At 42.1% G+C, this 23,156-nt stretch overlaps 1 protein-coding gene across 2 annotated transcripts in view; it reads right to left on the bottom strand.

Moving 5' to 3' along the window:
- GK5 (glycerol kinase 5) overlaps window positions 1-16,918 on the bottom strand; it is an 82,873-nt gene extending 65,955 nt beyond the window's left edge. Inside the window, exons 1-3 of one of the 2 annotated variants that reach the window (XM_067035330.1) lie at window positions 16,851-16,918; window positions 6,624-6,717; window positions 4,819-4,894 (exon numbers count right to left, since the gene is read on the bottom strand). In XM_067035330.1, coding sequence (XP_066891431.1) covers window positions 4,819-4,880 — 62 coding nt within the window. In that variant the 5' untranslated portion in view covers window positions 4,881-4,894; window positions 6,624-6,717; window positions 16,851-16,918. Of the gene's footprint in view, window positions 1-4,818; window positions 4,895-6,623; window positions 6,718-16,664 lie in introns of both variants that reach the window. The other variant, XM_059064947.2, reaches the window with a different exon arrangement.
- Window positions 16,919-23,156: the final 6,238 nt, after the last annotated feature.

The raw sequence follows: 23,156 nt of genomic DNA, 5'->3' as shown, positions 1-23,156 counted from the left end.
CACTCCCTTTTGGCCTGCAAAGTTTCTGCTGAAAAATCAACTGGTAGCCTTATGCGAGTTCCTTTTTATGTGACTCTTTGTTTTTCTCTTACTGCCTTTAGAATTCTCTCTTTAACATTTGCCATTTCAATTATGACATGTCTTCATGTGGGTCTGTTTGGCTTCATCTTGTTTGGGATTCTCTGTGCTTCTGGACCTGGGTATCTGTTTCCTTCTTCAGGTTAGGGTTCAGCCATAATCTCATCAAATATGTTTCCTGCCCCTTTCTCTCATCTCCTTCTGGGACCCCTATAATGTGAATGTTAGTATGGTTGATGTTATCCTACAGATCCCTTAAACTGTACTTAAAAAAATTTTTTTTTTCTTTTTGCTGTTCTGATCATGTGATTTCTACTATTTTGTCTTCCAGGTCACTTATGCATTCCTCTGTATTACCTAATCTGCTGGTAATTCCTTCTAGTGAATTTTTCATTTCAATTATATTCAATTATATTTTCTAGTTCTTTGTTAAAGTTCTTACTGTGTTCCTCTATTCTTTTCCCGAGGTCGGTAAGCAGTGTTATTACTATTGCTTTAAGCTCTTTATCAAGTAAATTACTTATCTCTGTTTCATTAGGGTTTGTTTTTTTTCTGGGGTTTCTACTTATTCTTTTGTTTGGAACATAGTCATTTGTCTTCTCACTTTGACTTTCTCTTTTTGTCTCTATGAAATTAGGTGAAACAGTTACCTATCCCAGTTTTAAAGGGATGTCCTTGTGTGGGAGCATCCCCATGCAGTCTGCCTGTGACCAGTGGTTTTGGTGGGAGAGTTGGACCTGAAGTGAGCACTAACCATGTCTTCACCTGGGGTGCACTGGCAGCTGCCACCTAAGCAGGGCATGGGGCTGGAGTAGGAAGAGTTAGAACTGGAGCCAGGTGTGAGCTGGGGCTTCTCCCAGGCTTAGGGCAGGTCCAGAGCCAAAGGGGCTGGAGTTGCAAATCTGAGCTAGTGCCACTTCTCCCCAGTGTGATAGCGGTCTCCACTTTGGTCAGAGGTAGGGCTGGGGCCCGAGGGGCTGGAGCTGCAAATGTGAGCTAGCTCAGCTTCTCCCTGGTGCAATGGTTGTTACTACCTTGGTTGGGAACAGCACTAGAGCAGGTGGGGCTGGAGCAGGAGACCAGTTCGGGCTGGGAGGCGTGCTGGGGCGCTCCTGGTAGGACGGACAGAGCATGAAATGTTTTCAACCTGCTGCTTCTGCACTGGGACTGGGAGCAGGTGAGTCTGTATACACTCTTCAAAAATGGAGTCTCAGTTTCTATGGCTCTATGATTAGCCCTGCTGGTTTTCAAACAAAGTAGGCTTATCTTCCTTGTGCTTGACCTCAGGGCTAGGATGCCCAATATGGGGCTCAAACCACTTGATCCTTAGGGAGGATGCCCAAGCCTGTGATATCCCCTCCTCTTCTGGGCCACCCACTAGGGGTGTGGGTCCCGATTAGATCACTTCTCCTTCCTTCCTACCAGACTCCACTTTCCTTAATAACCTTGGTTGTAGAAGAGCCATTCTGCTAGTCTTCAGGCTCTTCTCAGAGAGAGCTGCTCTATATGTCGTTGTAGTCTTGATGTGTTTGTGGGGGGAGGTGAGCTCAGGGTCTACCTATTCCACCATCTTGATCCTACCCAGTCAAATACTGGAAAATTTAAACTACTTCCTCTTTCCTAACACTGAATTAAAGGCCAAGTCCACATGAATTTACCCTGATTATACTTCTTAGATTTACCCTTACCCCCTACATCTACCACTTTTCTTCCCCACTGCCCCAAGCTCAAGGTGCCCTTTGGAATCGAGGGCTTTGTAACAGAGAAACATTTTACATTTATTGTTTTTAAGACAAGAAACACCTGTTGAAGGCAATATGGGGGTAGTGGAAAGAGCATATTCTTTGGGATCAAAAAGATAATTTGGAATCTTGGCTTGATTTATTAACTGAGTGACCTTGAATAACTTACTTATTTCTCTGAGCCTCAGTTTCTTTCTCTGTAAAAACACACTTAACAACTAAATAACAGGTTTGTTGTAAGGATACTGGAACCTGAAGGAAGTATCACAGGTAATCACTATATGGTAGCCATTATGGTATTACTATTGTGTTTAATCCATACATACCTCATATGCTGTAGGTACTTCAGTATTAAATTTGGAGTAGACTGAAAATATAAATCATATTATATAGTCTTGTGTTTCTGAAATTTTTCAGGTTCTCCTGAATCTTTTTAGGTATAAACTAATTTTTCAGATCTTCAATCCATGCTTATTTGAATTTTAATGAAAGCAAGTCTTTTTATTACTCTTACTTTATATAAGTTAGACCCAGCTGACATGCAGCAAGCTTTTTTTTTTTAACATCTTCACTGGAGTATAATTGTTTTACAACGGTGTGTTAGTTTCTGCTTTATAACAAAGTGAATCAGCTATACATCTACATATATACCCATATCTCCCCCCTCTTGCATCTCCCTCCCACTCTCCTTATCCCACCCTTCTGGGTGGTCACAAAGTACTGAGCTGATCTCCCTGTGCTATGTGGCTGCTTCCCACTAGTTATCTATTTTACATTTGATAGTGTATATAAGTCCATGCCACTCTCCCACTTGGTCCCAGCTTACGCTTCCCCCTCCCCATGTCCTCAAGTCCATTCTCTATGTCTGCGTCTTTATTCCTGTCCTGCCTTTAAGTTCTTCAGAACATATATTTTTTTAGATTCCATATATATGTGGTAGCATACGGTATTTGTTTTTCCTTTTTCGACTTACTTCACTCTGTATGACAGACTCTGGGTCCATCCACCTCACTACAAATAACTCAATTCGTTTCTTTTCATGGCTGAGTAATATTCCATTGTATATATGTGCCACATCTTTTTTATCCATTCATCTGTTGATGGACACTTAGGCGGCTTCCATGTCCTGGCTATTGTAAGTAGAGCTGCAATGAATATTGTGGTACATGACTCTTTTTGAATTATGGTTTTCTCAGAGTATATGCCCAGTAGTGGGTCATATGGTAGCTGGGTCATATGGTAGTTCTACTTTTAGTTTTTTAAGGAACCTCCATACTGTTCTCCATAGTGCTGTATCAATTTACATTCCCACCAACAGTGCAAGAGGGGTCTGTTTTCTCCACACTCTCTCCAGCATTTATTGTTTGTAGGTTTTTTGATGATAGCCATTCTGACTGGTGTGAGGTGATAACTCATTGTAGTTTTGATCTGCATTTCTCTAATGATTAGTGATGTTGAGCATCCTTTCATGACTTTGTTGGCAATCTGTACATCTTCTTTGGAGAAATGTCTATTTAGGTCTTCTGCCCATTTTTGGATTGGGTTGTTTTTGTTTTTTTTTTTTTTTTTTTTTGATATTTACCTGCATGAGCTGCTTGTAAATTTTGGAGATTAATCCTTTGTCAGCTGCTTCGTTTGCAAATATTTTCTCCCATTCTGAAAGTTTTCTTTTCGCCTTGTTTATAGTTTCCTTTGCTGTGCAAAAGCTTTTAAGTTTCATTAGATCCCATTTATTTATTTTTGTTTTTATTTCCATTTCTCTAGGAGGTAGGTCAAAAAGGATCTTGCTGTGATTTATGTCACAGAGTGTTCTGCCTTACATTTATAGTGTTTGGCTTTACATTTAGGTCTTTAATCCATTTTGAGTTTATTTTTGTGTATGGTGTTATGGAGTGTTCTAATTTCATACTTTTACATGTACCAGTCCAGCTTTCCCAGCACCACTTATTGAAGAGGCTGTCTTTTCTCCATTGTATATTCTTGTCTCCTTTATGAAAAATAAGGTGACCATATGTGCGTGGGTTTATCTATGGGCTTTCTATCCTGTTCCATTGATCTCTATTTCTGTTTTTGTGCCAGTACCATACTGTCTTGATTACTATAGCTTTGTAGTATAGTCTGTAGTCAGGGAGCCTGATTCCTCCCGCTCCGTTTTTCTTTCTCAAGATTGCTTTGGCTTCGGGGTCTTTTGTGTTTCCATATCAATTGTGAAATTTTTTGTTCTAGTTCTGTGAAAAATGCCATTGGTAGTTTGATAGGGATTGCATTGAATCTGTAGATTGCTTTGGGTAGTAGAGTCATTTTCACAGTGTTGATTCTTCCAATCCAAAAACATGGTATATCTCTCTCCAACTGTTTGCATCATCTTTAATTTCTTTCATCAGTGCCTTATAGTTTTCTGCATACAGGTCTTTTTTCTCCTTAGGTAGGTTTATTCCTAGGTATTTTATTCTTTTTGTTGCAATGGTAAATGTGAGTGTTTCCTTAATTTCTCTTTCAAATTTTTCATCATTAGTGTATAGGAATGCAAGAGATTTCTGTGCATTAATTTTGTATCCTGCAACTTTACCAAATTCATTGATTAGCTCTCATAGTTTTCTGGTAGTGTCTTTAGGATTCTCTATGTATAGTATCATGTCATCTGCAAACAGTGACAGCTTTACTTCTTCTTTTCCAATTTGGATTCCTTTTATTTCTTTTTCTTCTCTGATTGCTGTGGCTAAAACTTCCAAAACTATGTTGAATAATAGTGGTGAGGTTGGGCAACATTGTCGTGTTCCTGATCTTAGTGGAAATGGTTTCAGTTTTTCACCATTGAGAATGATGTTGGCAGCGAGCATATTTAATTAAGCCAGAAAGTAGGACCACTTTCATCCCTCTTACCCAAGCAAAACTGTTCTTACTTCACAAACTTAAAACTACCCAAACAGGTTTCTCAGCAATGTGTTCACCGTGGTATGAACCCAGCATTAGAGTTCTTATTGCACAATGCACTTACTTGTCCCACGTAATAAAAGTTGCTCTCTGTGTTGAGATGCCAAGACCGACAATTTGATTCATCTCTAGTCCTGCAGCTAAAAATAAAGATAGATAAGGTACATTTAAAAGCCCATGAAGTTTTTCTTTATAATATTATCATATGGAAAGAAATCATTTAATATAATCTTTAGGGAAAAACAACTGTGTTTGCATTTTAATAACACAATCGGAGCTAATAAGTAAAGCATTACCAGGATGATTTTCTAGTATTTTTTTTACTTAAAGGGAAAAAAGGTTATAATCTAATAATAATAAAATGGCCTTTTTTGCTTTAAAGATTAGAAAAAAACAAACACTACTTAAAGTAAGTCAGATTGTATTTTCTTGATAATATTGATATTAAAAAACTGGATCTTAATTTAAGCAAAGATCAGCCGTAATAGAAGCTGGTTGATGGCAACAAGAGAAAGTCCTCAGGGAAAGTAGTATAAATACTGAAGCACAGATCTTATTTTCCAAACAAACAGATGCTAGAATGAAAATAAAAACTTGGATTTTTGGAAGGTACAAATTTCTTAAAGTATATTAGTTCAAGTGTTTTCGTGATATTCTTTTCAAAAAGCAATTTATCCCACTGAGCAACTTAGGGACAACCTCAGTTTAAGCAATGAGGAAGACACATCCTCCCCCACCTTTTCAGTACTCCTTCCAAAAACATTTAACCTAACCTGATCATAAGTAAATAATCTGACAACCCCCAAATGCAGGACAGTCTATTTAACTGTTCCGTACTTTTGAAAACTCTCAGTGTCATGAAGAACATGGTCTAGATTAAAGGAGACTAAACAGACTGACTGCTAAAGGCAATACCTTATCTATGGTTGGATTTTGGATCAAAAAAAAATGTTATTCAAGACTGAGATAAGAGGGGAATATTGAGGACCAAGTATTAGAAAATATCACTGGGTTAATGTTAAATTTCCTGTGTGATAACTGCATTGTGTTTCTATTTGAGAATACTCCTTTTCTTTGGAGGTAATGATGAAGTATTTAGGGATAACAGGTTATTACATCACAACCAACTCTCACATTAGTCAGCCAAAAAGAAAAAAAGTTTGTAGAGGATGGTAATGTAAACACTGTAAAACACATTTGAATTTAGGAGAAAGTACACAGCTGTTCAATGTAGTATTCTCTGAACTCTTTTTTATAGGTTTTGAAATACTTCAAACCAGAAAGGTGAGAAGGAGAAGCAATTCAGTCAGAAAAATGAAGTAAAAGACCTTTTCAAATTTACGAGTCCTCTTTCGCCATATTCTTAAAGAAGGTTGCACTGCAAATGTTCTTAACGAGCTAAGATTTCAGACCCTGGCTGCGGCCAGTAGAGCACTTTGCATTAAGAGGCTGCTCAGGAAAAAACAAAACAAAAACTTATTTTACAATAAAGGTAACTCAATTGTAAACTCCTGAGAGCAGGAACTGAGTGTTGTAAGTTTGTTTATAACCCTCTGGTATTTTAAACACAACAGGAAATCAAATCGGCACTAGCTACAACAGGGAACCAAGAGGGAAGGTGAGACTTTAATACTGCAGCTCAAAAAGAGTTAAAGCAGAGGACAGAGCTGCTGTTACCTTTCCTTGACAAAGTGGTTCAGTGTAAAACCACAAATGTTCCCCTCCCCAAACTACTGGGAAACTGTGACCCCAATAAAATACTGTATGTATAACTTAGGAAACCCACAAAATTCTACAGACACCTGAGGAAAACTCTATTACACACAAAACATATTTACTGCCTATCTTTACTTCTATAAATCCAATTACCTTTGACAGATTCTTTTATTACAGAAACAAACTGAAGCCAGAGAATATCAGGATCAATTTCAACCCAGCCAGCTTGAGGATAAAGACTTTTTACCTATTTAGGAAAAGAGAAGATTTAGTATAAACAACATTAGATCAAGTCAATAGCAACTGGGTCTTAAGGTTACTGGTTAAAATAATTTAAAACAAGATTTTATTTATTACCTAATTCATTTTTATTGTTAACATGTCAAAAATACATATATAGAGACTTCCCCGGTAACTCAGTGGTTAAGAATCCGCCTGCCAATTCAGGGGACACGAGTTCAAGCCCTGGTCCAGGAAGATCCCATATGCTGCAGAGCAACTAAGCCCTTGTGCCACAACTACTGAGCCTGAGCTTTAGAACCCACAAGCCACAACTACTGAGCCTGCGTGCCACAACTACTGAAGCCCCCGCACCTAGAGCCCTTGCTCCTCAACAAGAGAAACCACACTGAGAACCCCGCACACTGCAGCGAAGAGTAGCCCCTGCTCGCCACAACTAGAGAAAGCCCACGCGCAGCAACAAAGACCCAATGCAGCCAAAAATAAATTAATTAATTAATTTTAAAAAATACGTATATGAAATAAAAAAATATACACCAAAATAACAGTTCTTTTCAGTTCATAAGTTTACAGACGCTTTTAGCTTTATTTTATTTTCTAAGTTTACCTTTATTTTTCAGGTTTTCTACAATGAAGATGTGTTGTTTTTGTAATTTAAAAAATAGTCAAACTTAGAAAAACACCTTAAATTAGCAAATAAGGTACTGAGTTCTGGTTCAAGCTATGATGGAGTAAGCACACTCCACCCCCTCTTTCCCACTGAATACAGATATAAAACCTGGACAGGGGCTTCCCTGGTGGCGCAGTGGTTGAGAGTCCGCCTGCCGATGCAGGAGACACGGGTTCGTGCCCTGGTCCGGGAGGATCCCACGTGCCGCGGAGCGGCTGGGCCCGTGAGCCGTGGCCGCTGAGCCTGTGCGTCCGCAGCCTGTGCTCCGCAATGGGAGAGGCCGCAGCAGTGAGAGGCCCGCATACCGCAAAAAAAAAAAACCTGGACAGAATGCATGGAGCAGCTATCTGTGGACTGCAAAAAGTATGCGGTGGCAGGCAGACTGGGGAAGAAGATAAGAATTAGAATACCACTGAACTGGTGGTGAGTTTCCCACTTTTCTTCTGGTACCCCCTGGCACGGACTCAAGGCAGCCTGAAAACCAGAAATGGGCATCAGGGTGCAGTGAAAACGCCTGTACAGTTTTTGCTGACACTCGGAGGGAATGCGAGAAATCCCTCACTTCTGTTTTTTATCCACCCCCGCTCCGCCTCCATACTTTTATATCCTGGTTATCCCATCGTTGTGGCTGCAGCAGTAATCAGAAGCACCCAAAATACTGAGGAAGGTAAAACTTCCTCTCTAATCAGAGGAGCTGGGGGCCCAAGAGGGTAAGGTGAACCCCCGATGGCTTTTTTCTCTCTGTGTGCTCCTGATGCCTAGCCTCAGATGTGGACATAGGAAGTGTCCAGCAGAATGGGATAATGAAAGCTCCTGCTTCTGGCAAGAGGACCCAAAAGGGGGAGGCCCAGGGAACCAAAAATCCCAGGAAGATCTCAGAGAGGGAAGAGCTTGGGAAAGCTACGCCAGAAAGTTGTGGATGAATTCCTAGGCTCACCTGTTAGCTGCACGTATATGAATATAATACCAGACAGCATAGCAACAATGTTAAAAGCAGAACTGAAAAAACAGACCACTGCCCAGGTCCCAGACTGACCTCTAGGTGGCACATACTACACAGGGAGGATCCAAATAGTGCCTCCAAGATCTTAAAAGCATTAATTAACATTGAAACCAAAGTCCAAGGAAGGCCGGTCAGCATTTGTAGCCTGAACACAGCTGCATTAACTGCCTACTAAAAGAAAAATATCAACATTTGTCATAGACTTTATACAAGACCCAGAGTCTTATAACATGATAATCAAAATGCCCAGGATATAATCCAAAATTATAAGGTATATTAAGAATCCGAAAAATCTCAGCTCACATGGGAAAAGATAATAGATACCAATACCAACATAACACAGATATCTGATAAAGACTTTAAAGCAGCTATTATAAAAATGCTCCAAGAAGTAAGGGTGAATTCTTTTGAAACAAGATAGAAAGTCTCAGCAAAGAAATAAAAGACATGAAGAAAAACAAAATTTTGGTAATTCCCTGACAGTCCAGTGGTTATGACTTGGCGCTTTCACTGCCAAGGCCCAGGTTCAATCCCTGGTCGGGGAACTAAGATCCCACAAGCTGAGCGGCATGGCCAAAAAAAACAAAAGGAAAAAGAAAAACGAAATTCTAACAATTTCAGGATTAAAAAATACAATTATTAGGGGAGTGGGGGAAATGGATACAAACTTTCAGTTATAAGATGAATAAGGTCTAGAGACCTAATGGACACCATGGTGACTAGAGTTAATAATAATGTATTATACACTTGAAATTTGCTAAGAGAGTAGTTCTCAAATGTTCTCAACACCCCCCCACACAAACACACAAATGGTAACCATGTGAGATGATGAGTATCTCATCTGTATACTCATGATGAGTAATTAACATTAATTATGTTATTTAATTAACAATGTATATGTATACCAAAACATCAATTTATATACCTTAAATATATACAACTTTTATTTGGCAATCATACCTCAATGAAGCTGGAAAAAATCAATTAAAAAAAGAAAAATGTAATGATTAAAATAAAAAACATACTGGATGTGCTCAATAGTAGAATGGAGATAAGAGAAGAAAGTAAACTTAAGGATAGATCAATAGAAATTCTCTAATCTGAACAACAGAAAGAAAAAAAGAATAGTCTCAGGGATCTGTGGGACAATGTTTATGTCACCAGAGGCCCCAAAGAAGAAAAGAAAGAGTTCAGTGCAGAAAAAAATTACTTCAGGGAAGTAATATTGCAAAAAATTCCCAAGCTCAGTGCAAGATTTAAAATCTAAATATTTAAGAAGCTTAGAAAACTCCTACCAGGATAAGTCCAAAGCACTACACAGCCAGATCCAGCATAATTCAAATGCTGAAAACTGAAAACAAAACAAAACAAAATTGAAAGCAACCAGACAGATTACATACACAGAATAATGATTCAAACGACTGTGCACTTTCTCATCAGAACCATGAAGGCCCGGAGGAAGTGGCTCAACATTTTTAGAGTGCTAAAAGAATTTCCATCCACAATTCTATATCAAAATCCTAGGATTTTTAATAGATATAGATATGATGATTCTAAAATTTATATGGAAAGGCAAAAGAACTAAAATAGCCAAAACAATGTTGAAAAAGATTGGAGGAATCACACTACACAATTTCAAGACTTACTATAAAGCCATAGTAATCAAAGTAGTGTAATCATTAATCAAAATAGTGTAATCATAAAAATAGCAAACAGATCAATGAAACAGAAGAGAATCCAGAAATAGACCCACATAAGTATGGCTAATTGATTTTTGACAAATATACAAGGCAATTCAATGGGGAAAAGACAGCTTTTTCAACAGAGTTGAAATAGACATCCACATGCAAAAAAATTAACCTCAACCTAAACCTCACGTCTTACACAAAAAACTAACTCAAAATGGATCATAGATCTAAATGTAAAATGTAAAACTGTAAAATGCTTAGAGGAAATCACAGCAGAAAATCTTTGTGACTTGGGGTTAGGTGGAGAGTTCTTAGACATGACACCAAAAGTACAATTCATGAACAAAAATACTCAAAAAATGAGCTTCATCAAAATTAAAAATGTTTGCTCTGCAAAAGATACTGTTAAGAAGATGAAAAGACCAAGTACAGACTGGTTGAAAATATCTGCAAATCGCATATTCAACACAGGATTTATATCCAGAAGATATTTTAAAAATCTCAAAACTCAACAGTAAGAAAACAACTCAATTAAAAAATGGCCAAAAGAACTGAACAGGCACTTTATCAAAGAAGATACACAGACAGAAAATATGCACATGGAAATATTCAGCATCATTAGCAATTAGGCAAATGCAAATCAAAACCACAATGGGATATCACTACATCTATTAGGATGCCTAAAATAAAAATTACTAACAACATCAAGTGTTGGTAAAGAACAAATAGAACTCATATACATTGCTGGTGGGAATGCAAAATGGTAGAGGCAGTCTGGAATTTGGCAATTTCTTGTTAGGTTAAATATTTACTCACCATGTGACCCAACAATCCCACCCCGAGGTATTTAACCCAGAGAAATGAAAACTTACATTCACATTAAAATCTGTACACAAATGTTTATAGCAGCTCTATCCAAAATCACCAGAAACTGGAAACAACCCAAATGTACTTCAACAGGTGAATGAATGTGGTACATCCACATCATGGATTACTACTCAGAAATAAAAAAGAATGAACTATTGATACACACAATATGGATGAATCTCAAAGGCATTGTGCTGAAAAAAGCCCATCTCCAAAGGCTACTTACCGTATTGTTCCACTTATACGACATTCTCAGAAGGACAAAAAACTATAGTCATGGGAAACAGATCAGTGGTTTTCAGAGATTAGGTGTGGGAGGAGGGTCTGACAACAAAGGGCCAGCACAAGGGAGTTTTCTGGGTTACTTCTACATATGTGCTAAAACTCACAGGACTTATTCACCAAAAAAGTCAACTTTACCATATGCTAACTTTAAAAATACAATAAAAAGAATCTATGGCTTCAAGTTAAAATAATGGCTTGAACATAAGCATTTTATCTCCAATTCCTCTCAAGACTCCATTAAAATAAAAACATGAAAGAGATTTATGCAAGAAGAGAGCAAGGAAGCTCAGACCAGGTTTTAACGAATGTTTTTTGGCTCCGGACGCGCAGGCTCAGCGGCCATGGCTCACGGGCCCAGCCGCTCCGCGGCACGTGGGATCTTCCGGGACCAGGGCACGAACCCGCGTCCCCTGCATCGGCAGGCGGACTCTCAACCACTGCGCCACCAGGGAAGCCCTAACGAATGTTTTTAATACGATCAGTGAGTGGGTACAGGAAGTCCCCTACACATGAACGAGTTCCATTCCGAGAGCTCGTTCTTAAGTCCAATTTGTTTGAAAGTCCAACAAAGTTAGCCTAGGTACCCAACTAACACAATCGGCTATATAGCACTGTACTGTAATAGGTTTATAAAACTTTCCACAGAAATAATACATGAAAAACAAACACAAAAAATAAAGAAAACATTTTTAATCTTACAGTACAGCACCTTGAAAAGTACAGTAGTACAGTAAAACAGCTGGCATCCAGGGGCTGGCGTCGAGTGAAGAGGCAAGAAGAGTTACTGGCTGGAGGAGGGAAAGGAGGTGGCAGATGGTAAAACTGAAGGATCGTCAGCAACAGGAGACGGAGGGCAAGCTGCAATTTCACTCACGCCTGACACTGATGGCACAGGTTCTGGTTCCTCGCTGAATTCAATTCTATCTACCCTCTTGAAAAAATGATCCAGTGATGCCTGAGTAGTAGCTCTTTCTCGTCATAGGTGACACGGTAGCACTGGATCGCATTCTCAATGACAGCTGCAACCTTTGCGTACCATTCTATGTTCGGGTCCTGTGCCTCAAAAACTAACAGTGCCTCCTCAAATAAAGAAAATCCCCTTGCCGTTTCCTGCATTGTGAATCTCTTCAGTTCTTCAGCAGTAACAGCTACATAACTGCTGCTTTTACACTTACTTCCGAAATAAAGAAGCAAGAAATAAAGATACTGTACTACTTTGGCTCGTACAGTACTGTAAAGTACACAGAAGCACAACCACTTGTAGAGGATGTACACAAGTGACAATGTATGCCAGACACGTGGACTAACTTATGTGACTGGACATGTGAACGCATGTGCACATCTTTGAAAGTTCGCAATTTGAAGGTTCGTATGTAGGGGACTTACTATACAAGGCTAAGCACAGGAGAGAAAACTGGATACCTCACTAGCTGCTCAGATTACACAATCTCTCCTCAACCCCTGGCAGATTCTAGGATAGAACACTGAAAATTAGAGGTACCTCAGAAGGCTGGGAGGCCAGATGGGGCTGAAAAGAGAATTTATTCAGTCTTTCTAAGGATCCTCAGTTCTCCTTGTCCAGCCAGATCCACTGCCCCTCCCTAAGCGGGCAGCAGGTGCAAGATTTACTCTCTGGAGGGGATGAACCAGGGAAGTTCTTTACTTGCAAATACCAGATATAGCTGAGAAAAGTAAGACATAGTACTGAAAATATGAACAGATAGCCAACCAAAGATCACCATTTAAGGAAAACCTCTAACATATAAGAAAAGGCTGAAATAAAGAGGAAAAAAAGGAACCGTGAGAAAACTGACAATGTGGGGAGCATGAACGTGACATGGGGATGATATGAAAAAAGAATCTATTATTCCCCAGTGAACGAACTCATTAGAAACAAACAGATTTAACAAAATCTATTCCCCTTCTATCAAACATTGCTGTTCTTTCCATGCAATACTTTCATGACCACAGACTGTAATGGCTCAACGGCAATAAACACTTCCTCACGCCGAAAAACACAACGTGGCCATCACGTTGTAGGTCAAGCCTACAAACCAGGGTCCGTGGCACTTCAGGGTCCCTTCCCCCCACTCTACCAACCCGGACAGCTCACCATCCCTAAACATGTCACAATAGTTCAGAAGACCAAACCGAAATTAGATCAAGAATATAATCAAAGCTAAGGAGAAAACGTGTTTTGTTGATTAAAAACAAAAGAAAAAAGACAACAACCAGTGTTTTTCAAGAATGTCCAGAGGGTACACAGTATTGGAGAGTCCAATGTTTCCTTTTGAGTAGCCTTTCTGTCCTGTTCTTCCAACCAAGATGCTACCATCTTTTATGGTTTCTCACAATGGCATGATGTTTCAATGGGGAACATGAACTTTCTTCATTTTGAAAAACTAAAAATATCAAATATTCACATGTGGGATTTCTAACGCTGAATACTACTCTAATATATAAGGCCAATATTTAAGAGTCTATAGAAAAGACTTTTTAAAAAATACAACTTATAGAAAAAGGCTAAAAATGTGCCTCTGCTATTAAAAAATGAATGCTATATGAGATAAAAATTAAAGTCTTCTGAGAGACCTAGTACTAGCCTTCTAATGTAAAGGTTCCTGTTTGGGATTTCAATTTTAATTAAAAGACCAACAAAGCCTATTTTGTTCTTATCTCTAAAGGGTGATCTGTTCAGCTTTTCTTTCTCTCCTTTTTAAACTATTTATTTAGCAACATCAATCAAATCCTATACTAAGACTTTGGGTTTCTATTATATATTCTTTCCAACATAATTTAGCAGAGGTGTGATTTTCACTTGAGTAAATAAACACAAGTTCTGTGTCTAATCCATAGAGTCCCATGAAGCAAACTGATTTCCTAATACTTTGATTAAATGCAATTCAGTTATTTATTCTGTACTCATGAAGTAATAAGCCTGGTGCTAAGAAGCAATGTAGACCAACAAGACCATTCTTCCCAAAGAACTCAAGCCATCTGAAGTAAAGGACCAGTTGTTGGTTTTTTTTTTCTGATTTGTAATTCGTTGTGAACCAACAATTTTTAAGACACAATTAAAACAACTTTCTAGGAAAAAAGGACATACAAAGTAAAATCCCAAATGTTTTATTATTGAGGTCAACAGACATAAAATGACTCTGCAAAGCTGCTACACAAGTTTCTAAATCTTAGTTTCTCTCTCTCAACCCCAGCAGCTGGGAGCCACACTTTCAGAAGCACTGCTGTAAACTACTATCACAGGTTGAGAGGCACTGCTTTCAACTCCTGATTTAAGACATAGTGCTTCATCCTTTGAGGACAAGGAATTTTTGTATTTTTATTTACTCACATACCTTTCCAGACACCTTCGCCACAGTTTTGAGTCTGACCAAACCATTCTAGTCTCCTGCTGCTCACAGCAATCTTGATTCATCTTTGGGATTCTTACCTCATTTCTTTTTTTTTTTTTTTTTTTTTTTTTTGCGGTACGCGGGCCTCTCACTGTTGTGGCCTCTCCCGTTGCGGAGCACAGGCTCCGGACGCGCAGGCTCAGCGGCCATGGCTCACGGGCCCAGCCGCTCCGCGGCATGTGGGATCCTCCCGGACCGGGGCACGAACCCGCGTCCCCTGCATCGGCAGGCAGATTCTCAACCACTGCGCCACCAGGGAAGCCCTCTTACCTCATTTCTAAAAAAAAATCATTCCCCCCAAATTATACAGCAACTGTGAAACTTTATCTTCTAACAATTTCTGCATACCTTCCGTTTCAAATACTTCAACAGGGCTTCCCTGGTGGCTCAGTGGTTGAGAATCTGCCTGCCGATGCAGGAGACGCGGGTTCGTGCCCCAATACGGGAAAATCCCACATGCAGCGGAGCAGCTGGGCCCGTGAGCCATGGCCGCCGAGCCTGCGCGTCCGGAGTCTGTGCTCCGCTGCGGGAGAGGCCACAGCAGTGAGAGGCCCGCGTACAGCAAAAAAAAAAAAAAAAAAAAAAAAAAGATGTTGAAGTTTTTTTGTTTTGTTTTTTTCTTTTTTTTTTTCGGCTCACGGGCCCAGCCGCTACGCGGCATGTGGGATCCTCGCGGACCGGGCCATGAACCCGTGTCCCCTACATCGACAGGCGGATTCTCAACCACTGCGCCACCAGGGAAGCCCTCAACATCTTTGAAAAAAAAAAAAAAAATCACTGCTTAAAACAAAAGTACTTTGTGTCTAGAATTGTAAGGGAGACTGTGTGTAAAGTATCATCGTGTTCTGATAAAGACTCATAAAAAGATAAGGAGGACATAGTCACTGAAGGACAGAATCTGCCTTTCAGCTGTCCTTTCAGGTGGGTTTAGGGGTGGGGTGTGTGGGTGGTGGGCAGTTTTCCTGCAGAGGTGAACAGAAAAGAGACCAGGGAGCTGCTCTAGTCCCAGCTCCCTGTCCTGGTCCTGAAACCAGAATGAGGAAGTCCTGAAAACAAACGCTCAAAGCAGTCTTTTGGCTGGAACTGCTCCTGGGCAACCCCTGCGGCTGAAAAACACTTCTAAGGGGATGGGGGAAAGGGTGGGAACCAAGCAAATGAGGGAGTCCAGTGCTGCTGGGAATCGGTTAGGTCACTAATAGCTCCTGTTCCCCCAACACCGCCAACATAAAAAGATGTTGGTATTGGAAAGAAGAGTAAATAAAAAACATCACATGGAATCAACATTATTTTTGGCATGCTGTCAACTGTGTAGAAATCAACACTTCATTAAAACGAGAACAGAAGAATACCAATCTGTTAGTTGCTTTACTAATAACAGCTAATGACTTGATAGGTTTCTCAAACCAGAAAAAAGATACTTTCATGAATTGTCAAAGATAGAAATGAGAAAAGTAATGACAACACAGCCTTCAAAACTTGTCCAATACTTCTCATATCTCTGGGAATCAGTTGCTCAGCACTTTGAGAAGCAGTTAATGATGATAACTGAATTACGACCATAAACTTAAATTCCATCAAGATTTGAAAATCCTAAATGTAAATAAAGACAATGTTGGACCCCTATCAAGCAAGTGCAGGAGAAACCAAGCAAGTCACAAAGCACCCTCTGACTGGATACGCGCAGCCTGCCCTGCCCGGGGAGTCACCGCAGTCCCACCCAGGTGAGGCCAGAGAGGCGAATCCTCAGGTGAGCGGAAGCGAGTGAGCGGCCCCAGGTCACAAACCGAGCCCCTGCTGTCTTCAGCCGGGACAGGAAGGGCGCGCAGATTTCAGCCCTGCCCGGGGAGGGAATGCGGGGACTTGGCCGGTCCCGGCGCGCCGCTCAGATCGGAGGGCCCGCGGTGCTGCAGGTGGCTGCGTCCAAGCCGGATGAGGAGGTCCCGCCCTCTCGCCCGCCCCCCCCCCTGCGACCCGATCCCGGGTGCCCCGCGCGACCCAGACCCACTGCCCCGACGCCAGCTCCTCGGTCACCTTCTGAGCGCTGGAGCCGCGGATCCGCGCCGCGCGGTCATAGACGTGGCAGCGAATCACCGAGCTGCCCACGTCCAGCCCCAGCACGAAGCCTGCGCGCCGCGGGTCCGGCGCGCTCTGCTCGGGTCGCGTCTGCTCCGGGACTGTGGGCGGCCCTGACATCCCGACCCCCACGCCTCTCCGCACCTGCCTCCAGCCGAGCGGGCGCGTTCTAAACGCGCGTACTTCAGAGGCTGAGCGCTCCCCGCCGGGCCGCCGCCCCCGGCCCGCCCCCTCCGCGAGATCCGGGAGCGGCCCCGCCCCCGCCGCGGGCCCCGCCCGACGCCGTGACGTCACGGCTGCGCAGGAACCCTTTGCAGGAGCGAGCGCGGTCCCGGCGGCTCCGTGGGCCGCGTGGAGGCGAGCAGGGAGGTTGGTGGGGCTCTGGAGGCCCGGGTCACCCGTGCCGCCTGGTTCTCCAAACACCGGCAGCTCTCAGCGTTGCCCTGGCCCGTAATTTTCATGATTTCCCTCCTAACTCTACGCACCCTGCGGCAGTGCCTGCATTTCTTTCAACCCAATTACGTATTATGAATCTCTATTAACAAAAATAAAGTGACCTGAAAAGAAATTCAAAATTCCGCCGAAGGTATTCATTAATAAACTGAGGGTTTCCCCCCAAGACTTCTCTCCTCAGAAAACCTGGTCAGGTTTGCACGTATAATACACATCAACAAATACTTGCTAAATGAAATAAACACTCAAATGAGTTGGACATTCCCCAGCCCTCTGGCTGGGTGGGGGGGAGAAGGGACAAAGCCAGGGGTGGCTGTTTTTACCATCAAGCTCCACCCCAACGACTGCCTTTTCAGGAACCTGAAAGTCCCTCAAGGGCCCTTTACCTTTCACTCCTGCCTAAAGAGCGTGAGCTCTTGCACGCAGGGGACATTTCGGGTTTCCTGCAGCTCTGGTCACCAGCCTCGAGCCCAGGGGGATTCCCATGGGGTGGTCCTTATAGGCGGGGAGTGCGGAGGCGTTAATGCCTGCTTCAGCCACCTTTCCACCATCACCACACCAGCACTCCAAAAAAACCAGTGTCTGAAAATATTCAATATCTTCTGTTTGTAAAATTATGAAAGTAATATGGATATGTGCTCTTTGTGAAAAAGTTTCACAGTGCAGAGTAGTATATCAATTTAAAAGTAAGGGATAGGGATTCCCTGGTGTCACAGTGGTTGAGAGTCCGCCTGCCGATGCAGGGGACGCGGGTTCGTGCCCCGGTCCGGGAAGATCCCACATGGCGCGGAGCGGCTGGGCCCCGTGAGCCGTGGCCGCTGAGCCTATGCGTCCGGAGCCTGTGCTCTGCGACAGGAGAGGCCACAACAGTGAGAGGCCCGCGTACCGCAAAAAAAAAAAAAAAAGTAAGGGATATTCATTTTGAGCCAAATGGTTCTTTTGAACAAATTGTCATGTTAACCCACTTGCTTTCAGCCCATTTGACCAATGGCCTTTGACCAATGGTTCTTTGGCCATATTACTTGAAACTTGGAACAAGCACCTGGAAGAGTATATGGTTTTTGTTTTTGTTTTTAATCTTTATCTTTGTACCCTGTTCCTCTCTAATAGTACTCATTTGGTCCAAATGGCCCCAGGACTTCCTTCACCAGTGGTGACCATTTTCGTGAGACATATATACTATGTTAATCCCCAGTGTTGTAATTTTGAATTAAATGACTAATGGGTCATGTTATCTGGCCAGAGTTCTCCAGAGAAAGAGAACCAATAGGATAGAGACTTAGATTTATTTTAAGGAATTGGCTCACATGCTCGTGAGGGCTGGCAAGTCCCAGAAATCTCTAGGGCAGGCTGGAAGTCTAGAAATTCAGATAAGAGTTGATGTTACGGTCTGAGTCTACATTCTGCCGGGCAGTAGGCTGGGAATGCAAGCAGCGTTCCTATGTTGCAATCTTCAGGAGAATTCTTCTTTGGGAAACCTCGATCTTTGCTCTTAAGGCCTTCAACTGATTGGATGCGGCCCACCAACACCATGAAGGGTCATTTGCTTTACTCAAGGTCTATTGATTTAAATGTTAATCACATCTAAAAAATATCTCACAGCAGCATCTAGACTGGTGCTTGCCCAAACAACTGGGCACCTTCACATGGTGTTCACTAGTTTAGTCAAGTTGACATATAAAATTAACCATCACAGTTCCCCTTTCACAAGTGAGAAAGCTGTTTTGTATTCCTGATATGAACATTTAGCATATTTCTCAAAGTAATAATTCTTGGGCTTCTTGGACACCTACAGTAACTTCTTTTGTGATTCTTTTTATATACCCGCATCAAGTGATCTTGAGTATTATCAAAGAACCATAGACTGTGAAAACAGGGAGCTTAGCAACCACTTAGTCTAGCGTTTCTTAATCTGTTTCTCATCTTGAACAACTTTGAGATCCTGATGATGCTATCTTCCCAAGAACATGCTTATATACACAATACTTGGCATGAGGTTTCAGGTGGGTGTGGGATAAACTAAACATGAAGATCTCAGATTAAAAATCCAGAGTGAATTCCCTAACCTGGACAGACTGTTGCCTAGGAGAGGCCTGGGGGAATAAAGGGATACTGTGTTTCCTCCTCCTTCATTGTTCTCTGCTAGCACCTCTCACCCTGCTCTGCCCTCAGGGAAAGGAGCAAGTGGCTACAGGGCACAGAGCTCAGAAACTCTGAAAGTCCCTTTGCTAGTGGGTCGGTTCATTGTTCTTGATTCAGAGGCCACTGCTGCTCTGAGTGCCATCACCTGATGGCCTTGGTCTGCCTCTGGCTTGGCTGCTGCTTCCCCTCCGATTCTGGGCTTGGCCCAGAGGTGGCCACTGAGGCTTTTCTCCCAGGCTCATTCCCCACTGTCGCTCCTTACACTTTCTTCTCTGGCAGCAGGCCCAGAATTACAACTTGCACCATCCTCCCAGGCTCCTGAGAAACGTGGATGCGGTTACTCAGGGCTGGATCAGAAAGCGTGGGAGGCCAGCATTCCCTGGGACTCCCTGAAGGGAAATGGATGGTGCTTCAAGGCTGAGCCCAGGAACCTCACTCGATGCCCTCCTCCCTCCAAGGAAACAAATCACTGTCCTTCCCTCCTAGGGTGACCAGCTGTCCCTATTTGCCAGGGACTGAGGAATTTCTTGAAACACAGGACTTTCGATGCTAAAACCAGAACAGTCCTCCTCACCACTCAGAGACTCTTGGGGTCCACAGGTGACTTCCTTTGGGATGCTGGCTACTTCATGTTTAGGGGTCAGACACTGCTTTTAGACAGGGAGCTCCCTGAGGACAGAAACAGGGCCTTAGTCATTTTTCCTCCAAGAGGCACAAAGTAACTGCTGAATGACTAAGTGAACAAACAAGTTAATGTTTGCAAGTCCTTATCAGACCTTACCTTCTGCCTGACGTGGCCACAGGACACAGAGGGCAGTGAGCCCTCCCTAATGTCTGCATTCATCTGGGCTTGTTGTCATCTGACCACCGATGCAGCCCTTTTGATGTGGAAGGCAGGTCAGGCTGCCTGCCCTGAGCCTGGCGCCTGGAACACCAACACTGAGCCCCAGGTCCCCACGGGAGTGTCAAACCACATCCTTTCTCTTCACCCTTATTTCAGGAGCTCAGCCGAACTTGGGTTGGACTCCTGTTTCAGCTTCCTGCTCTGCACCTCCACTCCTGACTGCATCTGCAGCCCTGGCCTCCACACAGGGGTGGACTTACCATAGTATGTCTTCTTGTCCCCCGCTTTGCATGGGCCCCTACCGAGGCCCTGAGCAGAGCCCTGGCAAACGGTTCAGCGTCCTGTGCTTTATGGCATTTGCAAAAGTGGATTCTTTTTGTATTATTTTCCTAAAGTGGGCCCTCCAAATTGTACACGCTCCGATTCCCACAGAACCGTAATCCTTCCACCAGGAGGGGAGCAGGCAGGGGAGGGATAAATTGGGAGATTGGGATGGACATATACACACCGCTATACATATAAAATAGATAACCAATAAGGACCTCCTGTATAGCACAGGGAACTCTACTCAGTGCTCTATAATGACCTATATGGGAAAAGAATCTAAGAAAAAGGGTGGATATATGTATATGTATGAATAATTCACATTACTGTACACCTGAAACCAGCACAACATTGTAAATCGACTCTACTCCAAGAAAAATTCAAAAAATACCAAAAACCATAGTCCTGCCCACCTTTGTAAAGTCCTCAAAGCCAGGACTTCCTCTTCTGGATCCCAGTGTGGTGGTCTGGAATGCGGTCGGCATGCACTCTGAGTAACATAGACCCCAGTTCACCATTCGGAACGCCCTGGATACTGTCATCAGCTGATGAAGTCTGTCCTCCCTACACAGCTCTGAGTAATCACGATTATAAGCCCTGGCCTCCTCCACCTGGGCCAACTTAAGATCCAGACCCTGCCCATTGCTCACCATTGTTCTGCTGAGGTCCTTTCCAGAGCCACACCTGCCACACCTGCCCAGGTATTTGCCCACCTCCAAGCCCTTCTGAGGCATCCAGTGGAAGAAACATGAGCTGGCTCGTTGGCCCGAGTCTTAACTTCTGCCCTCCTGAAGTGGATTAAGTGACAGGAAATCTTTTCATTCACTCACCTGTCTGTATACATTGTGGGAGGGGAAGAAGCCTTATGTGGCCAGGTTTCTCATGTTTGTGAACACCCGGAGCCTGGAAAGTTCTGAGGAGAGGCCATAAAAGGAGCATTCTACCTCCCCTCCTCACCCCAATCATCCTGTTTCACTTGTGGTCAGAAGCCTTTATTCAACTAGGGACATTATAAAGTCTCAAATGAATGAGTTCCGTGAGTTAAGATTTAAACCACATTAGAGAATGGCTGAAAACACTTTTGAATTCATGGATACAAACAAAACTTTGTTTTTTGAGGAAAAATTCTGAATTTTTGTAGAAGGCAATTTTAAATCCAAAATAAAAAATGGTACTGTGGAAGAAAATGTACAAAAGTAGCTGTTACTAGATCTGAAGTAAGTTGTCAAAAATAAAGATTTCTGTCTTTAGCCTTTTGGCTAAGAATAAGCCAGAATAAAGAAGGAAACATCTCCCTACATATTGCTTAGCCTCTGTTGGCATTATTTTTTTCCCCAGATCTCACAGGATTCTTTTCTTGAAGTCATACTTATTGAGATGCACAGTTTTACGACTTTTGACAAAGCATATGCAGCCTTGAAACCATCACCACCACCATTAATATAGAAAATATCTCCATCACTCTAAAAAGTCCCTTTTGCACACAGTACTCTGAATCCTTTACTATGAGCATAAGGTGATGTCATCTGCATACGTAACTCAGAACTCTTGAATTTAGCAGATTGATCTCAGTAATTTTGGATGCAACCCATTCCAGAAAGAAGTTGCCCGTTCCAGACTGACTGTAAATGAGCTTGGTCCTCGTGACATGTGGGCCAGATTGTGGACTTGGGGTTTTCACCAAATGACATGCTTACATAAAGCTAAGTGTAATAGCTTGACAATTCCTGGTTCCTTTATATGTTTTGAGTAAATCCGCACTACTTGAAGTGATTCTAAGCAATGAGAACATTCATTTGGCAAGCTTACATTTTATCCTGTCAAGGAAGGAAAAGCCCTGTTTTGAAATACAGTTACTACAGGTTGTATTTCACAAATTGTAGCTCTAGATAGTGTGCCTTAATAATCTCTATCATGCTTTATTAAGATAGATCCTTTAACTATAAAGGAGATGAAACTCAGAATAAAATCTAATTAATTCAGAACACAAAGTAAAGAAACTAGAAATAAAGAGCCATAAAAAACCAGTAGATTTTAAGTTAACTGAAAAAGAATTACAGTTGACTCTCATTATTTGCAGTAGTTATTGTTCTATAAAGTTATGACCCACACAATTGGCAAATACCGAATCATTTCTGCTGGAGGAAATATAGGGTTAGGCTCCTGCAGCCTCTGGTCACATTTCCAACGACTGATCAATACATAACCTTGTTCAATATGTGTTTCTATTTAGAGACATGTTACTTAATATATATTGTTAATTCATCAACATTGAACTTAGAGCTGATAGCGCTAAAATTTATGGCTGAGTGAAGCTTGTCTAACACATGTATTCTCCCTGCAGGGCACATCATGGCCTTCCTGGGCTCAGAAACACTTCAGAGCATTTCGGTACTATGCCGGGGCCATTTTAAACACAAAATCACCAACAAAAAGCACAAGCATGTGAAAAATGTGGCACTAAATAGATAGTAGAAAGGACATCTGTTTACAGTAAGAAGGCTGAAAGAAGGCAGAATGTCATCTGATTTGAGCTCAGCTGAGAATGTGCTCATCTCTCTGTCTCTCTAAGTCCGTATTTAGATTTAGCAACATGTATATCAATTTATTTTCCCAGAATTGCCTTTCATAGCTCATTCAATTTCCATCTTTCTAAGCCAATTTCCTTTCTCTCAGATGATACAAGT

This window comes from Kogia breviceps, chromosome 5 (assembly GCF_026419965.1).
Source record: "Kogia breviceps isolate mKogBre1 chromosome 5, mKogBre1 haplotype 1, whole genome shotgun sequence".
Classification (NCBI taxonomy): domain Eukaryota; kingdom Metazoa; phylum Chordata; class Mammalia; order Artiodactyla; family Physeteridae; genus Kogia; species Kogia breviceps.
Note: the sequence above shows the minus strand (reverse complement) of the source record. Positions and strands in the feature narration are given on the sequence as shown.